This window comes from Sminthopsis crassicaudata, chromosome 2 (genome assembly GCF_048593235.1).
Source record: "Sminthopsis crassicaudata isolate SCR6 chromosome 2, ASM4859323v1, whole genome shotgun sequence".
Taxonomy (NCBI): domain Eukaryota; kingdom Metazoa; phylum Chordata; class Mammalia; order Dasyuromorphia; family Dasyuridae; genus Sminthopsis; species Sminthopsis crassicaudata.
The window spans coordinates 643,204,197-643,223,106 of NC_133618.1; the positions used below are offsets into that span (position 1 = coordinate 643,204,197).

Below are 18,910 nucleotides of genomic sequence, written 5' to 3' on the forward strand. Positions count from 1 at the left end.
TTCAAGTTCTTCACTATTTCTATTGATATATTTCTATACAGTTCACTTACATGCTAAATTGTACCATATAACATGGCTGTAAAAAAACACAACAGCAAGGTAAAGACTTGTTTAAAAAATCTGTAATGAAAGGTATCATATTTAGTGCACTCAATGGAATGAGGGGAAAGTTAGGTGGCACAAATAGAGTATCAGACCTGGAGTCAAGAAGACTAATGTCTTAGATACTGCCTCACTATACAATCATGTACAAGTCCCTTAACCCTGTTTGCCTCAGTTTTCTCATCTTCAAAATGAGCTGGAGAAGGAAATGGAAAGCCACTCCAGAATCTTTAAAAAAAAAAAAAAAAAAAAAAAAAAAACTAAGTGGGTCACAAATAATTTGATATGACTAAAATGAATGAACAGCAACAATCCTCATAGAAATATCTTTTTTGATATATTCTATATAGTTTACAATGGATTACAGATACTCAGAACTGGAAGGAACCTTAGAAGCCATCTAGTTCAAAGCATTTTTATGCAGCAATCATCTCTAGAATATTTCTGAAAATTTGGCATTCTCATTTTATGTAATGATCTCTTTTGAAAAATAATCCATTATTATTCAAGATAAATCATTTTTCTTGTACAGCTATATAAGAAACTTTCTTTTCCTTATATAAAACTCAAATCTATCTTTCCACAAATTCCTAGTTTTTCCTTCTAAAGACCAAACTTTTCTGATGACTAAATAATTAAGTTTAATAAACATTCATTATATCTCTGTTAAAAAGAGAGTACAAGTAGGGACTGAGATAATACATGAAATTTGGTTAAGATGTGCCATATGCACAAGAAATCATCAGTAAGTATATTTGTGCAGAAAAATGCATAAAATAGATATAATAATTAGTCTAAGTGTATCACTAACATTGAGTTCTGGGGGAACCCTTCCTTATACACTTAGCTGTTAGCAATCACTCAAAATCATCATGTACATGTATACCTATTTATATGAAACAGTAGGACAAAAGTTTCAGAATTAAAAGATATTTAAATTTATCTCATCACATCATACATGAGTGGATAATTTAATAATTATTGCTGTTATAGTTAATGGTTATAGAGTAGGGGGTAAAGTTCTGGATTTGAATTAGGGAAATTCTTGTTTCAAATCATGTCTCAGACATCTATGTAACCTTGGAGATATGGCTCTCCCATCCTTGATTTTCTCATCTTCCAAATAGTCATTATAATAACACCTGTTCCATAAGTTTGGCATGAGGATTGAATATATATATATATATATATATATATATACACACATAAGGTATTTCACAATTAAGTGCTAAACAAATTCTAGTTATTATTTTATGTTAAAATAATATTTCCTATTGTTCTATATGACATATGCAAATAAAAGAATAATAGTAAACTTCTAAATCATGTAAATCTCTTGAGGATCTTTCAGTGCTTTTAGAGCTAAAAATATAATAGTTCAATTCTCAGGTAGTAATGATAGTCCTTAATAATAATAGTCCTTAGGGAAGCAAAGTTAAAGACTCCCACTACTATTCTCCATTAGATTTCACTTTCATTCAAATTGTACTTTTTATTACTTCTTGAACAGATTCTCCCTAGGATTAATTATATGTTTGCATAAATACTGTACTTCTCTTCCACATGTATCCTAAAAACAGATGTTCAAGAATAATCAAACTATAGGGAGCATATCTAGAAAAGATTTTAAAGAAAGAAATCATAGTTGATAATAAATATCCCAATCTTTAATATACTTTGTTAGTAAGAGAACAGGATATATCCAGGTGACATGTCTTAGAAAGTCTTTAGAATAAAAAAAAAATCCTTTGTATAACAAATATATTGAGGACATAATTTATTATTAACTATTCAAAGTAAGTTGGAAATACAAAATCTTAAAGCTGAACAAGACCTCAGCAGTCCTACTCAGACTAATATATGAAAGGAATTCTCAACACAATATATTTTCACTAACAAGTATGTATCTAATCTCTTTTTGCAGTTTACTTCTTAAAGTCTCATGAAAAGCACCCTATAGCTCAGAGCCACTGAATCCACTTTGAAAGACTGCAGTTAAGACCCCGCCACTTTATATCAAGTCTAAAAGTAACATATTCTTAGGTTTAAATTTGTGGTAAAGGCAGCACAGCACTTAAAAATGTCACCCATGTTGGACTATTATAACAATCAAATGTTTGCCCAGTAGACTCTGAAATAACCTATGTATAAACATTTTTAGGCATGAGAAAGTCATTAATTCTTAATATAGTCTTTTCCATTTCAGACAACCCTGTTTTTCCTTCTCTACATTTTCTTCTTAACACATTTGTGTCATAATAGAGGACACTAACAAGTAGAGAAATTAGGCATGATTTCTGTAGGAAGTGATACCTTGAAAGAGTACTAAATTATAACAGGAAGAAATGAGGACAAAGTGAATTGCAGGGGGAAAAAAGTTAAAGGCACAGAAATAGAACATAGACTATTAAGTTTGAATAATATCAAGATAGGTTAGATTGTTTATAGCATGATGTAAAAAGAAATAATATGAAATATCTTTAAGAATATAAAATGGGAACCAGTTTGTATAGATCCTTAAAATGCCAAGGTTAGTTTTTCTTTCTTTCTTTCTTTCTTTCTTTAATAATAATAACTTTTTATTTTTAAAAATACATGCAAAAATGATTTTCAACATTCACCCCCTGTAAAACCTTGTGTTCCAAATGTTTCTCTTTCCCACTCCACATTCCCCTCCTCTAGACAGCAAGCAATCCAGTATAGGTCATTGTTTTTATTTTTTAATTGAAGGAAATAAAATCATATATGCATTTTGAGAGGAAGATAATATGATCAGGATCACATTAATGATATTTATTTTGCATCTCTGGAGATCCCAGGAGTGGATGATCTAGAAAGAGTAGAGAGAATAATGAAAACAATGTTTCTGATTAGGAGGCTACTGTAATAATACAATAAAGCAATTCAAAGTCAATGAGGCTTTACAGGAATTTGGATTTAGGATAGTTGTGTTAGAAAAGGAAAGAACAACTGGAAAGAAAGGTACCAATTAAAAGGCAAAAGTAGTATTGCAGGTCAGAAGAAATATAGAGTTAAAACTAGGCTAGAGGCTTTTTGGATCAAGCATATAAGATAAATGTGAATTATATAGTGGATGGATAAACAATAGAAGGTGCAACTTATGCTATATGGAGTGTGAAATAGAAGAGTAAGGAATTTATACAATGTTGTAAGCTTGGATGATCAGCAATGATAATGGGTTCCACAATAAAGATGTATATATTTAAGGAAAAACAAAACACATTTTCTTTTTTTACCTGATGGGTTTGAGCTGAGATAATATAGATAAATATAATAAAAGCAGTTGATGATTTAGGAATGGAATCCAGAGAAAGATTCAATAGGGCTGCATTCATAGACTCAACAGTTATTTTTATAGAGGTAATATTTGAATCCTTCTGGAAATGTGATTATTAAGAGAGTGTGACAATATGAGAGCTAAAGGACCTGGGGAAAAAAAAAAAAAAACAAACAAAACTTGAGAGAAGCCTATCCAATGGAGGATGGTTTTCCAGCAAAAGAAACTGAGAAAAAGTAGTCAAATAGCAAGAATGTAATCAGCAGATTATACTTTCATACAAATCAAAGAAGGAATCATCCAGAATGAAGCTGACAAGGATAAATGTAGCAGAGAGGGGACAGCTAGATGGTGGCCTGGATAGAGCATCAGCCCTGAAATCAGAAGAACCTGAGTTCAAATTCCACCTTATACTCAACACCACTTTTTTCAGTCACTCAGCTCCAATTGCCTTGCAAAAACAAAACAAAACAAAACAAAACAAACAAACAAACAAACCCACAGGGGAATAGAGAATTCAAGTAGAATCAGAGCTCAGAGAAAGTAATTAGATTGATTGAGTAAATAAGAGATCCCTGGAACTTTGGAGAGAACACTTTTAAAAGATTGTTAGTTGTGATGGGGGTTGAAGTCCCTTTAAGATTCCTTTCTAATTGCCCAACCCATGGCTTGAATGTACAGGCCCAGCCCCCACCATCATCACCTCAGCTTCCCCCGGCCCTCACTTAATCTAAGCTAACAGAAAAGCCAGCCAAGAATTTAGGGATACTGTCCATCATCTTTTGGGTATAAAAGAGGTGAGCAGGGACGCCCTCATTGCAGGAGCCCTCCCAGCCAACACATGGTATCCTTCCAGCCATGTAGGGGTTCCTATCCGCCAGTGGCCACCTTTGGCCCTGGCGTCTTTCTAACTGAGCTTTACTTCCAAATTCCTACAATAAACCTTTTATTTATCAATCTAGGTTTTCAGGCCTGTAAATTCATTTTACGGGGACACTGCACCTCATGGGATTATCTATGTGCCGAGAAATGGGGTTCCCCCTTTCCTTTCCCTCATTAGTTGGAAGCCAGACTTTGAGAAACTAAGATGTGAGTGGCAGGGAAGAAAGTGTAGGCAATAGGTATAGATACCAATCTAGAAATTTGCCAATGAAATGGAAAAGAAATGTGAATGACATGGGTTGATAGCTTGAAGGCATGATAGGATTAAATGAAAGTCATTAAAGATGGAAGAGACCTGGATATGATTGAAGATAGTAAGGAAGAAGGAAGCAGGAAAGCAGACACTGACAATGACAGCTACAGATGGAATGCTCCATATATAAGTTAGAGAGACACACCTCCAAAGAGAAAATATGAAATTCCTATGTAAATGACAATTCTTTAAATATCTTAAGATAGTAATGGTACTTCACTACTTTTCTCCTCTTCTTTAGACTATTCTTTGTCATTTTTCTTTAATCATTACTAATATATGATTTTGCAACATTGGATGTTTTACTTGATTATTCTCTCTTCTGGGATATCCATAACTAATCACAATGATCTAAAACCATTATGCTCAGAAGAAAACCAAGAAGGATCTCTTAACTCTGGATACTATATTTCTAAGAAAATAACTTTAGATCATGATTAATTTTCAGAAAGCTATATAATACTCATATTGGTCTTGTTTCTAAAATGTCTTGGACTTTTTCATACTTAATGCTATTTTGCTAGGTTTCTCTCATTTTCTACTTATAATTAATATAGGAAAATATAGAAAAGGGCTATTCACATCAATATATTTAGAGCAGCACTTTTTCTAGTACCAATGAAGTGGGACAATGTAGATGAGTATCAATTAGGAAATGCTTAAACTTTTGTAAATTAGAGAAATAGAATTATACTATATCATATGAAATAATAAATATGAATAATTCATAGAAACATGGGGAAAATTGTATAAAATGAATCAAAGTCAACTAAACAGGCCCAAGAAAGTAAAATATAAACAAATTCACCAATATAAATGGCAAACCACAGAACTGAATGATGTTTCATTATCATGAAAACTTTATCTCAGAAGAGAAGAAAATGTACTCTTCTCTATATTTTTTCAAAGGTGGTTAACTATGAATGTGACATATTGTATATATTGTAAAACAAATTATACTTTTAGCTAAATTGATATTTTCCTCTTTTTAAAAAGTCTTTGTACAAAGGATGGCTTCCTGAGAAAGGAATGGGTAAAGGTATATTTGGAAAAGAAGGAAAGATAAAGACAAAACATATATTTTACTTAAAGAGTCTTAAAAGCAGAATGTTACATTCATACTGTAATATATGATCAAATAAGATTTAGGCCATTGCTCCAACTTAAAGAGAGACCTTTTGGAATCCTGATTTTATCAATCAATATGCTAATTAAGCTATAAATTTGCATTATTCACAAAACTTTGAGCATATTTTAGGATCATGAGATTTAGATATGAAAAGAATTTTAAAGGTGATCTGGTTCAGATTTCTCACTTTGTGAATGAAGAAACTAAATCTAAAAAATCATTTTTAAAAATTAGCTTAGACCTAGTAAAGAGTAAGCCTGGGATTTGGCTCAAATTTCTTCAACTCTTAGCACAGCTCCCCATCTATCATAGCATGCAATCTTCTCTACTAATTTCTCCCTGGAATTAAAAATAAAATAAAAATGACATCAAAATCTATTGGCCACCATAATAAACTTCTTTTTAGATTGGTATCTATTTATTGAACTTTGAGTATCATGTTTTTTCAAGTAATTAAGAATTCATCTTGACTGTTATGTTATAGTCTTTTCTCCATTTTGATTATAAGGATATTATGGGTATCTTTTCTTTAATGCCTTAAAATTTTGAATATATTCCATCATAACATTTAGGACATTAATATCTAGAAACCACATTCAATTAATGACGGGGTCATTTTATTCCTCAATAAACCTAAGATAACTTAACAACTACTTTCTTGTATAAAAAAAAAAAAAAAAGAATAATGTAGAGAAATGTCTTAGTAAATAGTACTCTAATCATGTGGGGAAAATAATGATTGAAAATAAACCATGATAAACTATTGGTGGGTATAGCTAGAAAGCTCACCAGTCTTTGAATTTGAAATTTATCCTATTCTTCCTTTAAAATTTGGAACATTTCCATCTTCAATTGTCTAGCACCTTTTCCCTTTTTTAAGGTTCCTTGAAGATTATGAACAACAATTCTGTGATCACTCCTCCAAATCCTTCATTGCCTAAGGATATAATTGATTTTGGCTAGATGAGTTAAATTCTGTTCAAGGAACAAGGTGCTCTCTTACTATTTCCGGTTCTCTTGGGTTTTAATTCTCCATTTGTTCAACTATTTATTTCCAGCTTGAAGATCATTCTCCTAACCAAGCATCCTTTGACATTTTTCCTTCTGTTTCAAAGCAGGGCTGCTATCTTTGCATTGTTCTTTTTTCCAAATGTGCTTTTTTTTTTTTTTTTTTTTTTTTTTGTCCTCATAATCCTTTAATCATCATAGACTTTTTTCATTCTTAAAATCATTGTTACAGTGCATATGCAAATCCTTATTCCCTCTTAGTTATATATTTTCTTGTGTTTTCATTTTTTATTTTTTTTCATATATTCTTTTAAAATCTATAGTCATCACTTAGCATTAATAAAGTCACGAAATAAGAAATAGTACATCCAGAAAAAATTAAAAACAAAAACATTGTTCCTAATCACAGTGCATATTTCTGATAAAAGTACATAGGATTTCAATGATTAACTTAAGAATATTTAACTAGTACTTAATAGAAACACTTTAAGGATCTTTATCTTGGTCTTAAAATTCACCATAAAACATTCCAGAATGATTCTCCTACATAGGATTAGTGAACTGAGAAATATGTTAGAAGAGAGTAAACAATCCATTTCATTGGTATCACAGTACTGCAAGGTTAATATTCATTTTTAGAAAATGAAACTATTTTGACAAGCTACACTGATTGAGAATAAAGGGAAGTTTCATTATAACTTGAAATATTTTCATGGCAAGGGCAATCAGTAGGCCTTCTATTATGAACATCATTGACTTGTGAATACAGCTATAGCAAATTACTTAAATTATATTTGAGTTGTGACAAATATCATCAATTGAATGATTCAATGTTTACCTTGGAAAGTCTGTGATGAACTTGAAATACCTCTTAAGATTTTTTTTATCCTTTTATTACCCTGTTTCTTATTACAGACATTATACTACATTATCTTTAGAGCCAAAATCTTTGTTAGATTGTTTCAAAATCATTTTCTTGGAGGCCACAGAACAGAGGCAAAAATATAATTGCCTTCTATTTGATTTCATTTTTAACAATAATAAATAGTAAGTCATTCTCTCTTAAGACTTTGGAAGAACTATTTAGAAAATGAAAACAATTCATGTACAAAACCTAATATATCTTCCAGAGTGATTACTGGCTTATTTAATAAATAGGATCTTGTATCTTCAATCCTTCTTTCCTTAAGCAGTTCCAAGTTGTCAACAATTGTTTAGATTTCTCTCCTGGACATACTATTTGATAGTCAATATCTGCTTAACCTCCAAGACACCCACTGAAAAATCTACTTAATTAGCCTAATCTGGGGATAACTTATCAGCAGTCACTACTTTTTGAATTCTGACCAATTCAGATCAGCCCTCCTTAATCTTTTCTGTCATCCAAAGAGATGTCATGTTATTCCAGATCATTTAGTTACTTGAGAGCATAGCATGTGTCTCTGTTGCAAAGTCTATTCCTTGGGATGAGGGTTGATACACACATAAAACATCAGGTAAGAAAACAATCCTAGATATGATAGAAGGGGAATTCTTTTGGGTTTAAGGATCTTCTTGGCATATTAATAATAGCATACTATTATGCAATATATATTTCCAAATAGCACAAAATGTGGAAGAGGAGATAAGGCAAGTGGAATGTATTTGTGAATAACAGCAATCAGAGCAGCCATACCATGATATTTACTTAATGATGATTAAATTGTAACTCACCTTTTCTAATTATGGGGTAGTGACTAATAAGGAAAATACGAAGAATTGTAAGTAAGCATTGTAAGTTGAGAAGCTTCCAGGTCTTTGACTATCAAAGTCTTTACTTAAAAATTTCAATAGCAATTACTAGAACCACTACCAACTGGCAGGTGGGACTATAGAGAGATATGCACAAAGCTCCACAAATTCTCTCCCTTTTGCTCTTAAATGGTAGGGTACCTTTCCTGTAGAACTGTTCAAATTAAACACTTATATTGAGTATTCCCCAGACTTTATATTCAAATGATTCCATATGAACTTGAAAGAATTCATGAAAATCCCAGTTCTCTCAACATTCTGACATACAGCTTTCCTATCAACTCAATCATAACCTTACTTCTCTCAAAGTGATTGACTCATTGACTCTCAGATTGACTCTGTTCCCACTCTTTATCTTCTGTTTTTTTTTTTGTTTTGTTTTGTTTTGTTTTGTTTTGTTTTTTGGAAGGAGGTAGTTTTAAATTTCAAAAAAAGCCAGTAGATTTGGGAAAATGTGTCACAGATTCCCCAAATCATTAAGTCAAACCTAAGAATAATTCCTATTCCATCCAAGGACTAGAAAAGACATTTGCCATTATAACTGATGTAATACTGACTGAATTTCAATAATAAAATCAAGACATATTTTAAACTTGAAATTTTTCCCAATTATTTTTTTTTTCTATTCAAATGCCTATCAATTGGTTAAATCACACTGGCCACTTCTAGTTTTGAACACATTGAGGAATGTTCCTTTTCTCAGATCTCCAACATGTCTAAACAAAATAAGAAAAGTAACTATGCATAGAAACCCCTGTTCTTCAGAATTATTTTTACTTGTAAAACTTTAATAGATTTCCTATCATTCCTTATTCTTTTTCTCTGCTTCTCTGATTGAATTATTTCTATTAGTAAAATCCCAAGTTTATTTTGTGATTCCAAAATACATGAAGTCAATATGGAAACAAGTTACTTTGACTAGAGCAAATTGAAAATTAACAAAAAAATCTGAATAGGATGAAAATTATTTAATCAGAAAGTAAAGTGTTGAATTGAAACTCTTACTCATCAACCTAATAATAGTAAATGATAATAGCTTCTATCTAACTGGAGCTGGGCCACTGTACATCAAGCTTAATGGGAAGACCAGGAGTAAGTGGTCCTCAACTAGATGTTAAATAAGCATGAAATAATATTTTTGTTTTTGTAATATTGTTTTTCTTTTCAAAAATAAAATGGAGGATCTCTTCCTTTAATTACAATGAAGCTCAAGTCAAGGTGGGGAAAGTCAGTTTACAGTTAAAAGAGCTTTTTCTCCCCTAAATATAACATACACATACCACAGTCTATTTATTCTCACTTTTATAAATTTCTTAATACTAGGAATGTTGACTGTTTGAGATTTGATATGTAAAAGGCAAAGATATTGAATACATGCACTTTTTACCATTTTTTAAAAGAGAGATATGAAATGTAAGAATCCATATAAATTTCTTATATAACTATATACATAAGGGGTATGTGAGGATCACATGATTATTAAGTAACACATATGAGGCCAGAATCTAGGAATCCTGGTCTTTTGTCTTCTTTTATAGTCTTCTTCTACATTTTTTCTTTAAATCTCCAGTTTCTTTAAGTTTCAATTCTACCTGTGTGTGAGTCTCTGTCTCTGGATGGATTTCTGACTCTGTTTCTTGGCATTTCTATCTGTCTGTCATTCTTTATCTCTCAAAAAGAGATGTCTCCTTTTCTCATCTCTTTTTATGCTTGTCTTTTTCACATCTCTTCTGTGTCCCTATCTCTTATTATATCCATTTTACAAATGAAGAAAGTGAAATAGATATTGAGTAAATTTCTGGCAGTCATAAAATTAGTAACTATCTGAATCTGGATTTGAATTCAGGTCTTCTGAATCTAGTTCCTGCACTCTATCCATTGTGCCATCTAGATAGTTCTAATTGATAGTTTTTAATCTAGTATAAAGTGATAAGAGGGACAGTCAGCCATGATTCAATTAATAGACATTTGATCTTACAACTGGGATAATCTAGATTTAAATTCAACCCCTGACACACTGACTGTGTGAACATAGGTAAGGCTCTTAATCTCTCAAGAAAACTCTTCAAAAGTTTAAATTACAAAGCATCTACCAACTTGCTTTAATAGGGTTTTCTCACTTGTATTTCCTTCTATCAATGAGTTACTCAGAGGTATTGAATGAAAAATAAAGCAGTATGAGGAGAGAGAGAGAGAGAGAGAGAGAGAGAGAGAGAGAGAGAGAGAGAGAGAGAGAGAGAGAGAGAGAGAAAGAGAGAGAGAGAGAAACAAGAGTATAATCTTGTCTTAAAGATAGCACCAGCCTTTCCAAAAATATAAATAAAAATATCCTAGTCAAATGTTCAAAGATGCCTTTAATATTGTAAACAGTTCTTTAAATTGTATAAGACCTTTAATATCAGATGCAAAGCATCCATTAATTCTTCATGATTAAAAATAACACATCCTTTGGAATACATATATTGATTTAAGAGGCCTGTTAAATGAATTGAATTAAACATTAAATGAATCAAATAGTAGAAATAGAGATGTTTCATCCATTATGAACCTCTCATTTTTCTGATCATGGAGTTAATTAAGTGTTAAGTGACTTGGCTAAGGTCACACTGAATATTGAGATAGAGCTACAACTCTCCACTAAAGTAGCAGTCTCCAAACTAGGTAAAAACAGTTAGGTAATTTAAAACCCATGCTAAAAACACTATTATAACTATCCCACATTATAGGCTTAAACAACCGTCCCAATATTGTCCAAAGTTTCCATTTCATCCAAGTCCAAAGGCATCTCCAGCCTTTGTAACTTCAGGATTCTGGAGTTGATTTAATCAAGTAATGAGTGAGAGGCAGGAGAATTATACATTTTACTAATAGCTCTAGTGAAAAGGGAAAAAAAATCAACCCAATTTTCCATGCTCCATGATTCAGAATAATTAATTTAATAACTGTGTCGTATGAGAAAAAAAAAAGGGAAGGAGAGGGCTATGGATATAAATGATCACTGAAGCATATAAAATTCAAGGAAAAAAAAACAAACAAATTACAAGTGTAGTACTGGGAATAAAAACTCAGTAGGATATGTTTCTGATGCTAATTTGATTTCCTACAATGGGGTGCTGGGCCATGAAACTGCAGCACATATAAGAGCATTATTTATCTACATCTGTTTGGACCTTGTTTATTGCCAGTTGGAATATAATCCTGTGTCTCTGAAGGCCTCATAAACAGCCACCTTCCACAACCCCACCATTGTCTTTGGACCCTGCAGCTCAGTCATTGGCCTGCCACAGGGCTTTGTTGATTCATTTGGAATGCTATTCTTACTACAAAGTATTTCACAAGCATGGATGTTTTCCTTTTCCTTTTAAAAAAGATAAATTATAACAGAATTAATGAACTGAGACAAAAGCATAAGACCTCTAGCAGCTTTAGAATATGTCTATTTTTTTGTTGGAGATGATACAGCAGAGCTGAAGCTACTGTTGGCTGTTTGAACTGGTCGTCTGATGCTGTATAATTATATCTTTTGTGTTTCTTCAAAAGGCTGATTTAATTATGAGTAAATATTTCTGAATGCCAGGGAATAAATAAGAAGTTTATCCTTCAACATGTATGAGTCTTATAATGAATAATACTAAATATGTAACATTTAAGTACATGTTGTAGATATTGTAAGAATAACACCTTTTTAAGTTGATTTGATACTTCAACCTTATCATTTAACTTCTGATTTATAGTTCATGAGAAATTGAGACCCTTTGGCCTCCAATATTTACAATTCTAACTCATCCATCATGATGGCTTTGGATTTTGTCTCTTGTTGCCATTTCCCCCCAGTTCTGCATAGACTAAGCAGAAAAAATAATAATAATAATAATAATGTGGGTCGGTGAATGACTCTCCCTTACCGGCAGTGTTTGTGTGACCCCGTCAAGGTTTCAATCACAAAGCATTCTCCTTCATTCAGACAATATGCAAGATCCTTGTCTTTGCAGGGCTTAAAGTGCTCCGATCTTTCAGTGGAATATGTAGTTGTATCTGTCAACAAAAATACACAGGGGAAGGAAATATACAGTCAGTATCTCATCAAAATCCAAACCCCCTTTGCCAGACAGGTCCCATAAGCAATCATAGAATTATGTGTTCTGACAGGTTTTCTTATAGAAAAAGAAGCATGGTATTCTATGGGACAACATGGACAGAAAGGACGGTGTGCTGTCTCTATTCTGTTCATATGGGACCGGTTATGTGGAATGTAGTCACTTTATCAAACTGCCCTTATTTCTAAGTTAAATTTTAATCATTAGTTTCACCCTCAAATATCTCTAGTTTAGAAAACATTAACAGTAAAAGCTGAATTATATTGTAGTAAGGTGTTCTGAATCTGTTTTCATTTATTTAAATTTTAACAAATATGGTACATCGAAAATGGATACCTCCCTCTCTGTTTTTTATTGCCACTACAAGTTATAAAACAACATCTGATCAATGGATATTTGTGACTATTCTGTGGCAATCAATGTAGGTTTCTGTTTTTTTTTTTTTAGTTATAGCTCTAATTGACTAATATCAGACCCAATTATTCCTTCAGTGTTTCTCCCTTTATTGCATAATTAAAATGCAAATGATACAAATTCTGACAGACTTTTATATGTAAAAAATGTTGGATCTACCTATTTAATAGAATCAAATAATTGCTATTTCTTAGATTTCTCTTTGGGGTATAGGGTAAAATGTTCATTTTTCTAATCCCAATAATTTCAAATCAAGAAATATTCTCCAAACATCCTAGGCATTGAGAGTGCAAACATAAAGCAAAACCAATAAAGAGAACAATAACAGCAACAAAAGACAGCCCTTGATTTCAAGAGCCCTACATTCTACTTAGTCCAAAGTAACATGTAATAGTAAAGTCTAATCATAATCATTTAAAAGAGGGGAAGAGAGCACCAAAAATTAGGTGCAAGGTGTAGGAGAATAAGGAAATTTTCCTTATAAGTACTGGCACATGATCAGAGACTTGACGGAAAATAGGGATTCTAGGGAATGAAGGAGGAGTATGTTGTAGGTATGCCATAAGTTTGTGCAGTCATGGAGGAAGATCTAATTGTGAATAGATTAGTTTGGCTAGAATGAAAATTTGTGAAAAGGATCATTAAACAATTGCATTTTCCTGCATATACTTTTCATAAATTTTGCTTTGCTATTGACTTGGATTAATGGGCATTTTACTATCAGCGCATATTCATTGTGGAAACTGGAATTTGGTGGAAAAGGTATCAAGTTTTGGATATAAAGCTTGGGATCACACCTTCCCTTATTGGGGACAATATCTAGAGACATAGTGGATAGACTGCCATGCCTGGAGTCAGGAAAACCTGAGTTCAAATTTGATCTCAGACATATACTAACAATGTGATTCTGGGCAAGACACTTTTGCCCCAGCATACTAATCTGTAAAATGAGCTAAAGAAGAAAATGGCAAACTACTGTCTGTCAAGAAAATATCAAATGGGGTCAGCCAGACATGACTGAAATGACTGAATAAAAGCAGAATTATATTATCCTTCCCTCTCTAACATCTGAAATAAAATATATTCTCTTGAATGACAGCAATTATTTAATTTCTTTTATTTTGTATTGCTAGTGGTGGCTTGGGCACTAAATAAATGCTTGTTGAATTGTTGTTGAAACCAAATTATACAAGGCTGTAAAAAATGATCACTGACAACCTACCACCCTTTCTGGGAAAGTAAATAGGCATGCACACATACGTACTCCAGATATGAAAATCAATCAATATAAGAATTTGATTTATAGCCTTGTGGACTTTTTTTTAATGCAATTAATTGATCAAAGTTTAATGATCAAATGTATTGTGACATTCTGATAAGCACAAAATATTGAAAAAATTCAAAAAATGTATAGATTAATCTTATTTATAAATCTTTATCATCCTAGGAAGCTAGCTGCTACAGTGGAAAGGGAATTAGGTAGGGAGTTAGGAAGATATAAGCTCAAATGTGGCCTCAAACAATTGCTAGGTTAGTGACCCTGGATGAAGAATTTCATCACTGTTTCAATTTCCTCAGATCTAAAGTAGGGAAAATAATAACATCTACCATTCAGAGTTGTTTTGAGCATCAAATGAGCAAATAATTGCAACATGCTTAGCACAGTGCCTGGCACATAATGAGTACTACTCAAATATAAACTATTGTTGTTGTTGTTGTTGTTATATTCCTGAAGGCTATAGTCAATGCATGCAGTTTTCACAATATTCCATATATTTTCAAACCATTCTTGTTTCTAATTGGATGATTATGATTACTAACAATTTACTGCTGCTAATAAAGTTTTTAGTGATCATTAAATTATCCCCCCCAAAAATCTTACTAAATAAGACTTTTCCCCCATAAAGCAGAAAGATATGTTCAAACTTATACTCTTTACATAAAGATATCTTTAAGAAAGAAGCTGTAATTCATGTCTTTGATCATTCATACAATGCACTACCTTTCCTTGCTCTCTTCAACCTATCCACACAGGAGGGATTTGGCTAAAATTGCCATAAAGAACATTTTGGAAAAGGAAAATAAGAAGAAAAGAGATGAAGGATTATTTAGCTTAAAGAGTGAGTATAGGAAAATGCATGGCTTTCATGTAAAGCATTATGTGAATATTTTTCTCCATGCTAGTCTTATAGAAGCAGCATGTTTCCTGACCCATCCCAGAGGATAGGAATTCTTTTACTAGACCCGAGAAGTACCTCTACTTTAGATTTAAGTTTAGAAATTCCAATAGTGCAAGAAGTCTGAATTGCTATATGATTTTTAGATGAGAAAGAAAGAATATATATGTATATATATATATATATATATATATATATATATATATATATATATATATATATATATATATATATAATCTAGAGATTTTAGACATAAAACTATAAAAATGGAGATCGAGGTAATATATCTAGTTCTAACCATTTATATAACAAATTTCTATTCAGCAATTCCTGCATTATTGAACTATAGGTTTGGTTGGTAGGATTTTTTTGTTTGTGTAAGAGACAGAGAGAGACACACACAGATATTTATTTCTTTCTCTGTCTTTCTCAGAGTCTCTCACAGAGAGAGATCATTATATTCATTAGATACAGATATGGAAATGACATATATAGATTCTTCTATAACTCTATGCATATATGTAGAGGGCTGAAACTCCAAAAAGGTATGCTTGATCAGACAACTGAATACCTAAAGGTTAATTACCTATTTGATGTGAGACAATGACTCTATTAGCATATGTTTGGATAAATGGTTCTTCTTACTGTTGGTGCTTTCTGAATGTATGGTGTTAAGATAATTATAGGCAAGGATTGGAGGGTGGAGGGACGGAGGCCAGAGTCACTTTGCCAAAGGAAGAGGAGGAGAGAGTGCCTCTGAACTAGAGAATCCAGGATACATCTTTGGCAAGCCTCCTGGCAGTTTATCTGTCTCCTTCACTTCTCCCCCTAAAAACCAAGGATTTTAATTTATCCTGACTCTAGCTGACCCTGAGGCCCTCCAAGGAACTAGCCCATACTATACACATACATATAGGTATATATACACAAGCAGAGGATAGGAATTCTTTTACTAGACCCCAGAAGTACCTCTACTTTAGATTCAAGTTTAGAAATTCCAATAGTGCAAGAAGTCTGAATTGCTATATGAATTTTAGATGAGAGAGAAAGAATATATATGAGTATATATTTACATTCTCTATTGTGTATATCATTATCTTGAAGTGTTCAGAAAAACAGTTGGGAACAAACATGCTGAAATGGGAATAGTCTTGGATTTGGAGAAAAAGAAGTGGGAGTAAAAATCTGAGTTCTCCCAAATACTATTTATGTGATCTTGAAAAACATTCTTATTGTCTCTGGGATTCAGTTCTTTTATCTGTAAACCAACAGATTTATTCATCTGTTAAAGCCTTAAATCCAAGATTTTAAACTTTTACATATCATTAAGCCCTTTAAACTTTTTGATGAACCTACAGATATCTAAATATCTATAATAGTCTATAATAATTTTAAATACATAGACTTAAAGAGGAAAACAAGTATAATTAAATCATTGTGAGATTATCAAATAAGAAAGTCCTCAGATCCCATAACATTATCCCTTGAATGTAATACAAACAATCATCTGAAAATCAGGAAGGCAACATACAAAAACAGGAATTTTAGAAAAATATTTAGAGGCATGGAACAAAAGATGGAACACAAGTGAAAAGGGAATTATTGTTGAAGTCCTAATAAACAAATATTCAAGTTTTGTCATCGACATGCTAGCTATGTGACCTTGAGCATATAAGACAATTTTTAAGACTGTAATTTGAAAAAAGTTATAAATGTGTTTTGTTATTGAATAAGAATTTCTGCATTCCTTTAAAAAAAGAAAACTAGAAAAGAAAGCAAAGCACATTTCCTCCATCTTGTAAAATGTAAGCTTTATGTAATAGAATGCCTGTTACTGATACCATGTTAAGAATTTTAATGGGTTCTCAATTTCTAAAACTGAAACTTAGATGAACTAATATCTCTCATAGAAAGACACTCTTCCTATGACTACATTGTTCAGCATAAATAGCCTGGCATTGACAGGATCATAAATTCATGAAATCTTATAGATGGAAAGAACATTCAAGGCTATTGAGTCTGATCAGTATTGAAGAAATGGCTTCAACAATTTTTTTTCTAAGATGCATGGATTTGTTTTCAAATAAACTATTAATTATTTGAGGTAATTGATGTACTTTCAAATTCTATTTTTACACTTATAAATTATGTAACCATGAGCAGATACCTTCATATGTTTAATCCTCAGTTTATTCCTCTATAAAAAGGATATACTTCTGATCCTTCTCCTGTAATATAGTTGTGTGGAAAATGTCCCATAAAGATCATAATGTTATTTTATATGCAATATGGGTATCCACAAAGTGAGTATTTCCATGCTAAATGTTTAAATTTCAAGAACCCAAACCAAGAAATTAAATATGAAATACAACATATTCTGTTGCTACTCTGATTGTTGTACTACATTAATTCGCTTTCAGCTAATTTTTCTTTTGATTTCTTATTATACATTTATTGATATTCACTGATCATTCCTACATGAACAGCTTAGTCATTTACATAACATACAACATAAAGAGTGAAATTCTTGTTTTATACTCAGTAATTTTAATAAGCTACAATTTCTGAGTGCAAGATAATGGCAAGACTATTATGATCAATTAATTTCCATCTGACAATTGCAATCTCTAGTGGTTTCCACACTGTGCTGTGAGTTGGTTTCTCCATTCTAATTTGAGTATCTACTAAAACATTAATAAGGTATAGGGGCATATAATGAATATCCTTAAGAAAAAAAGATAATGTAAATTCTCTGCTTAGGAATCAACTTTAAAATTTATTACTGTTTTTGTCACCTCCTAGTGTTGTTTTTATTGTTCTTATTACTATTATTTTGGAAACCAAATGTACCCTTTTTGTGAATTGTCACTTTCTTGGCCTTGAGGTCAACCTTAATAATAATGAGGTAACAAGACTACTTTTTTTTTAAATATCACACTGCACTTCATCCTTTCAGAATGGAAAAGTATCTTTTGCACTAGAAAATTTCACATGTTTGGAGGCATATTACAATGCATCAAGTGTACTAGACAACATTAAATTTTACTCTAAAAAGAAGTTTTAAAAACCTAAAAGATACCAGTGGAATAGAAGCATGAAAGTCCTTTGAGACAGAATTTTAAAAGATTCATTGAAAACTGAAATATGTGCTCAGTGAACTATATTGGATTTTGGGGTCATTTTCACTCACCCTACACTCCATATCAAATTGGTCAGTTACTTTGCCAGTGGAAAGACTAGTAAAAAGAGCCTGCTTTTCCAAGTAGACCCAATGTTCTTTGTTTTCTTTCTTGTAGGGACATCAAAAAGTAGTTTGAGGAAAGTGATTCAAATCAATAGGATAAAAAAAATGCATTTTACCATCTTATCTTTTTAGTGCAACATAGATCTAACATCCATGAATTCAATTAAACACTCCTGATTGTTTTTGATATTGTGAGGTACTCCAACCAAATTGCCAATAGCATTCCAGATAACAATATTTGGTCATTTTTGAAATTTATAGTCCTGGATGATCTGTTTGGTTTCCAACATTTTATGATAGCTACCTTTTTTTGTGGGACTTTTTGCATGTGCTAAGATATTGTAAAAGTGATCCCATTTCTGAGTTATAACTAAAATTTTTGAATCTACTTTCTCACAAATCTAATAAAGATTATTTTCATATAATACTTATAATGTTTGGCATGTTAAAATTTA

At 31.8% G+C, this 18,910-nt stretch overlaps 1 protein-coding gene across 4 annotated transcripts in view; it reads right to left on the reverse strand.

Moving 5' to 3' along the window:
• LOC141558848 (pro-neuregulin-3, membrane-bound isoform-like) overlaps window positions 1-18,910 on the reverse strand; it is a 959,615-nt gene that overhangs the window by 527,146 nt on the left and 413,559 nt on the right. For 2 of the 4 annotated variants that reach the window (XM_074296649.1, XM_074296648.1), the window contains exon 2: window positions 12,429-12,558. In XM_074296649.1, coding sequence (XP_074152750.1) covers window positions 12,429-12,558 — 130 coding nt within the window. Of the gene's footprint in view, window positions 1-372; window positions 12,559-18,910 lie in introns of those variants that run through there. The other 2 variants (XM_074296650.1, XR_012487155.1) reach the window with 2 other exon arrangements.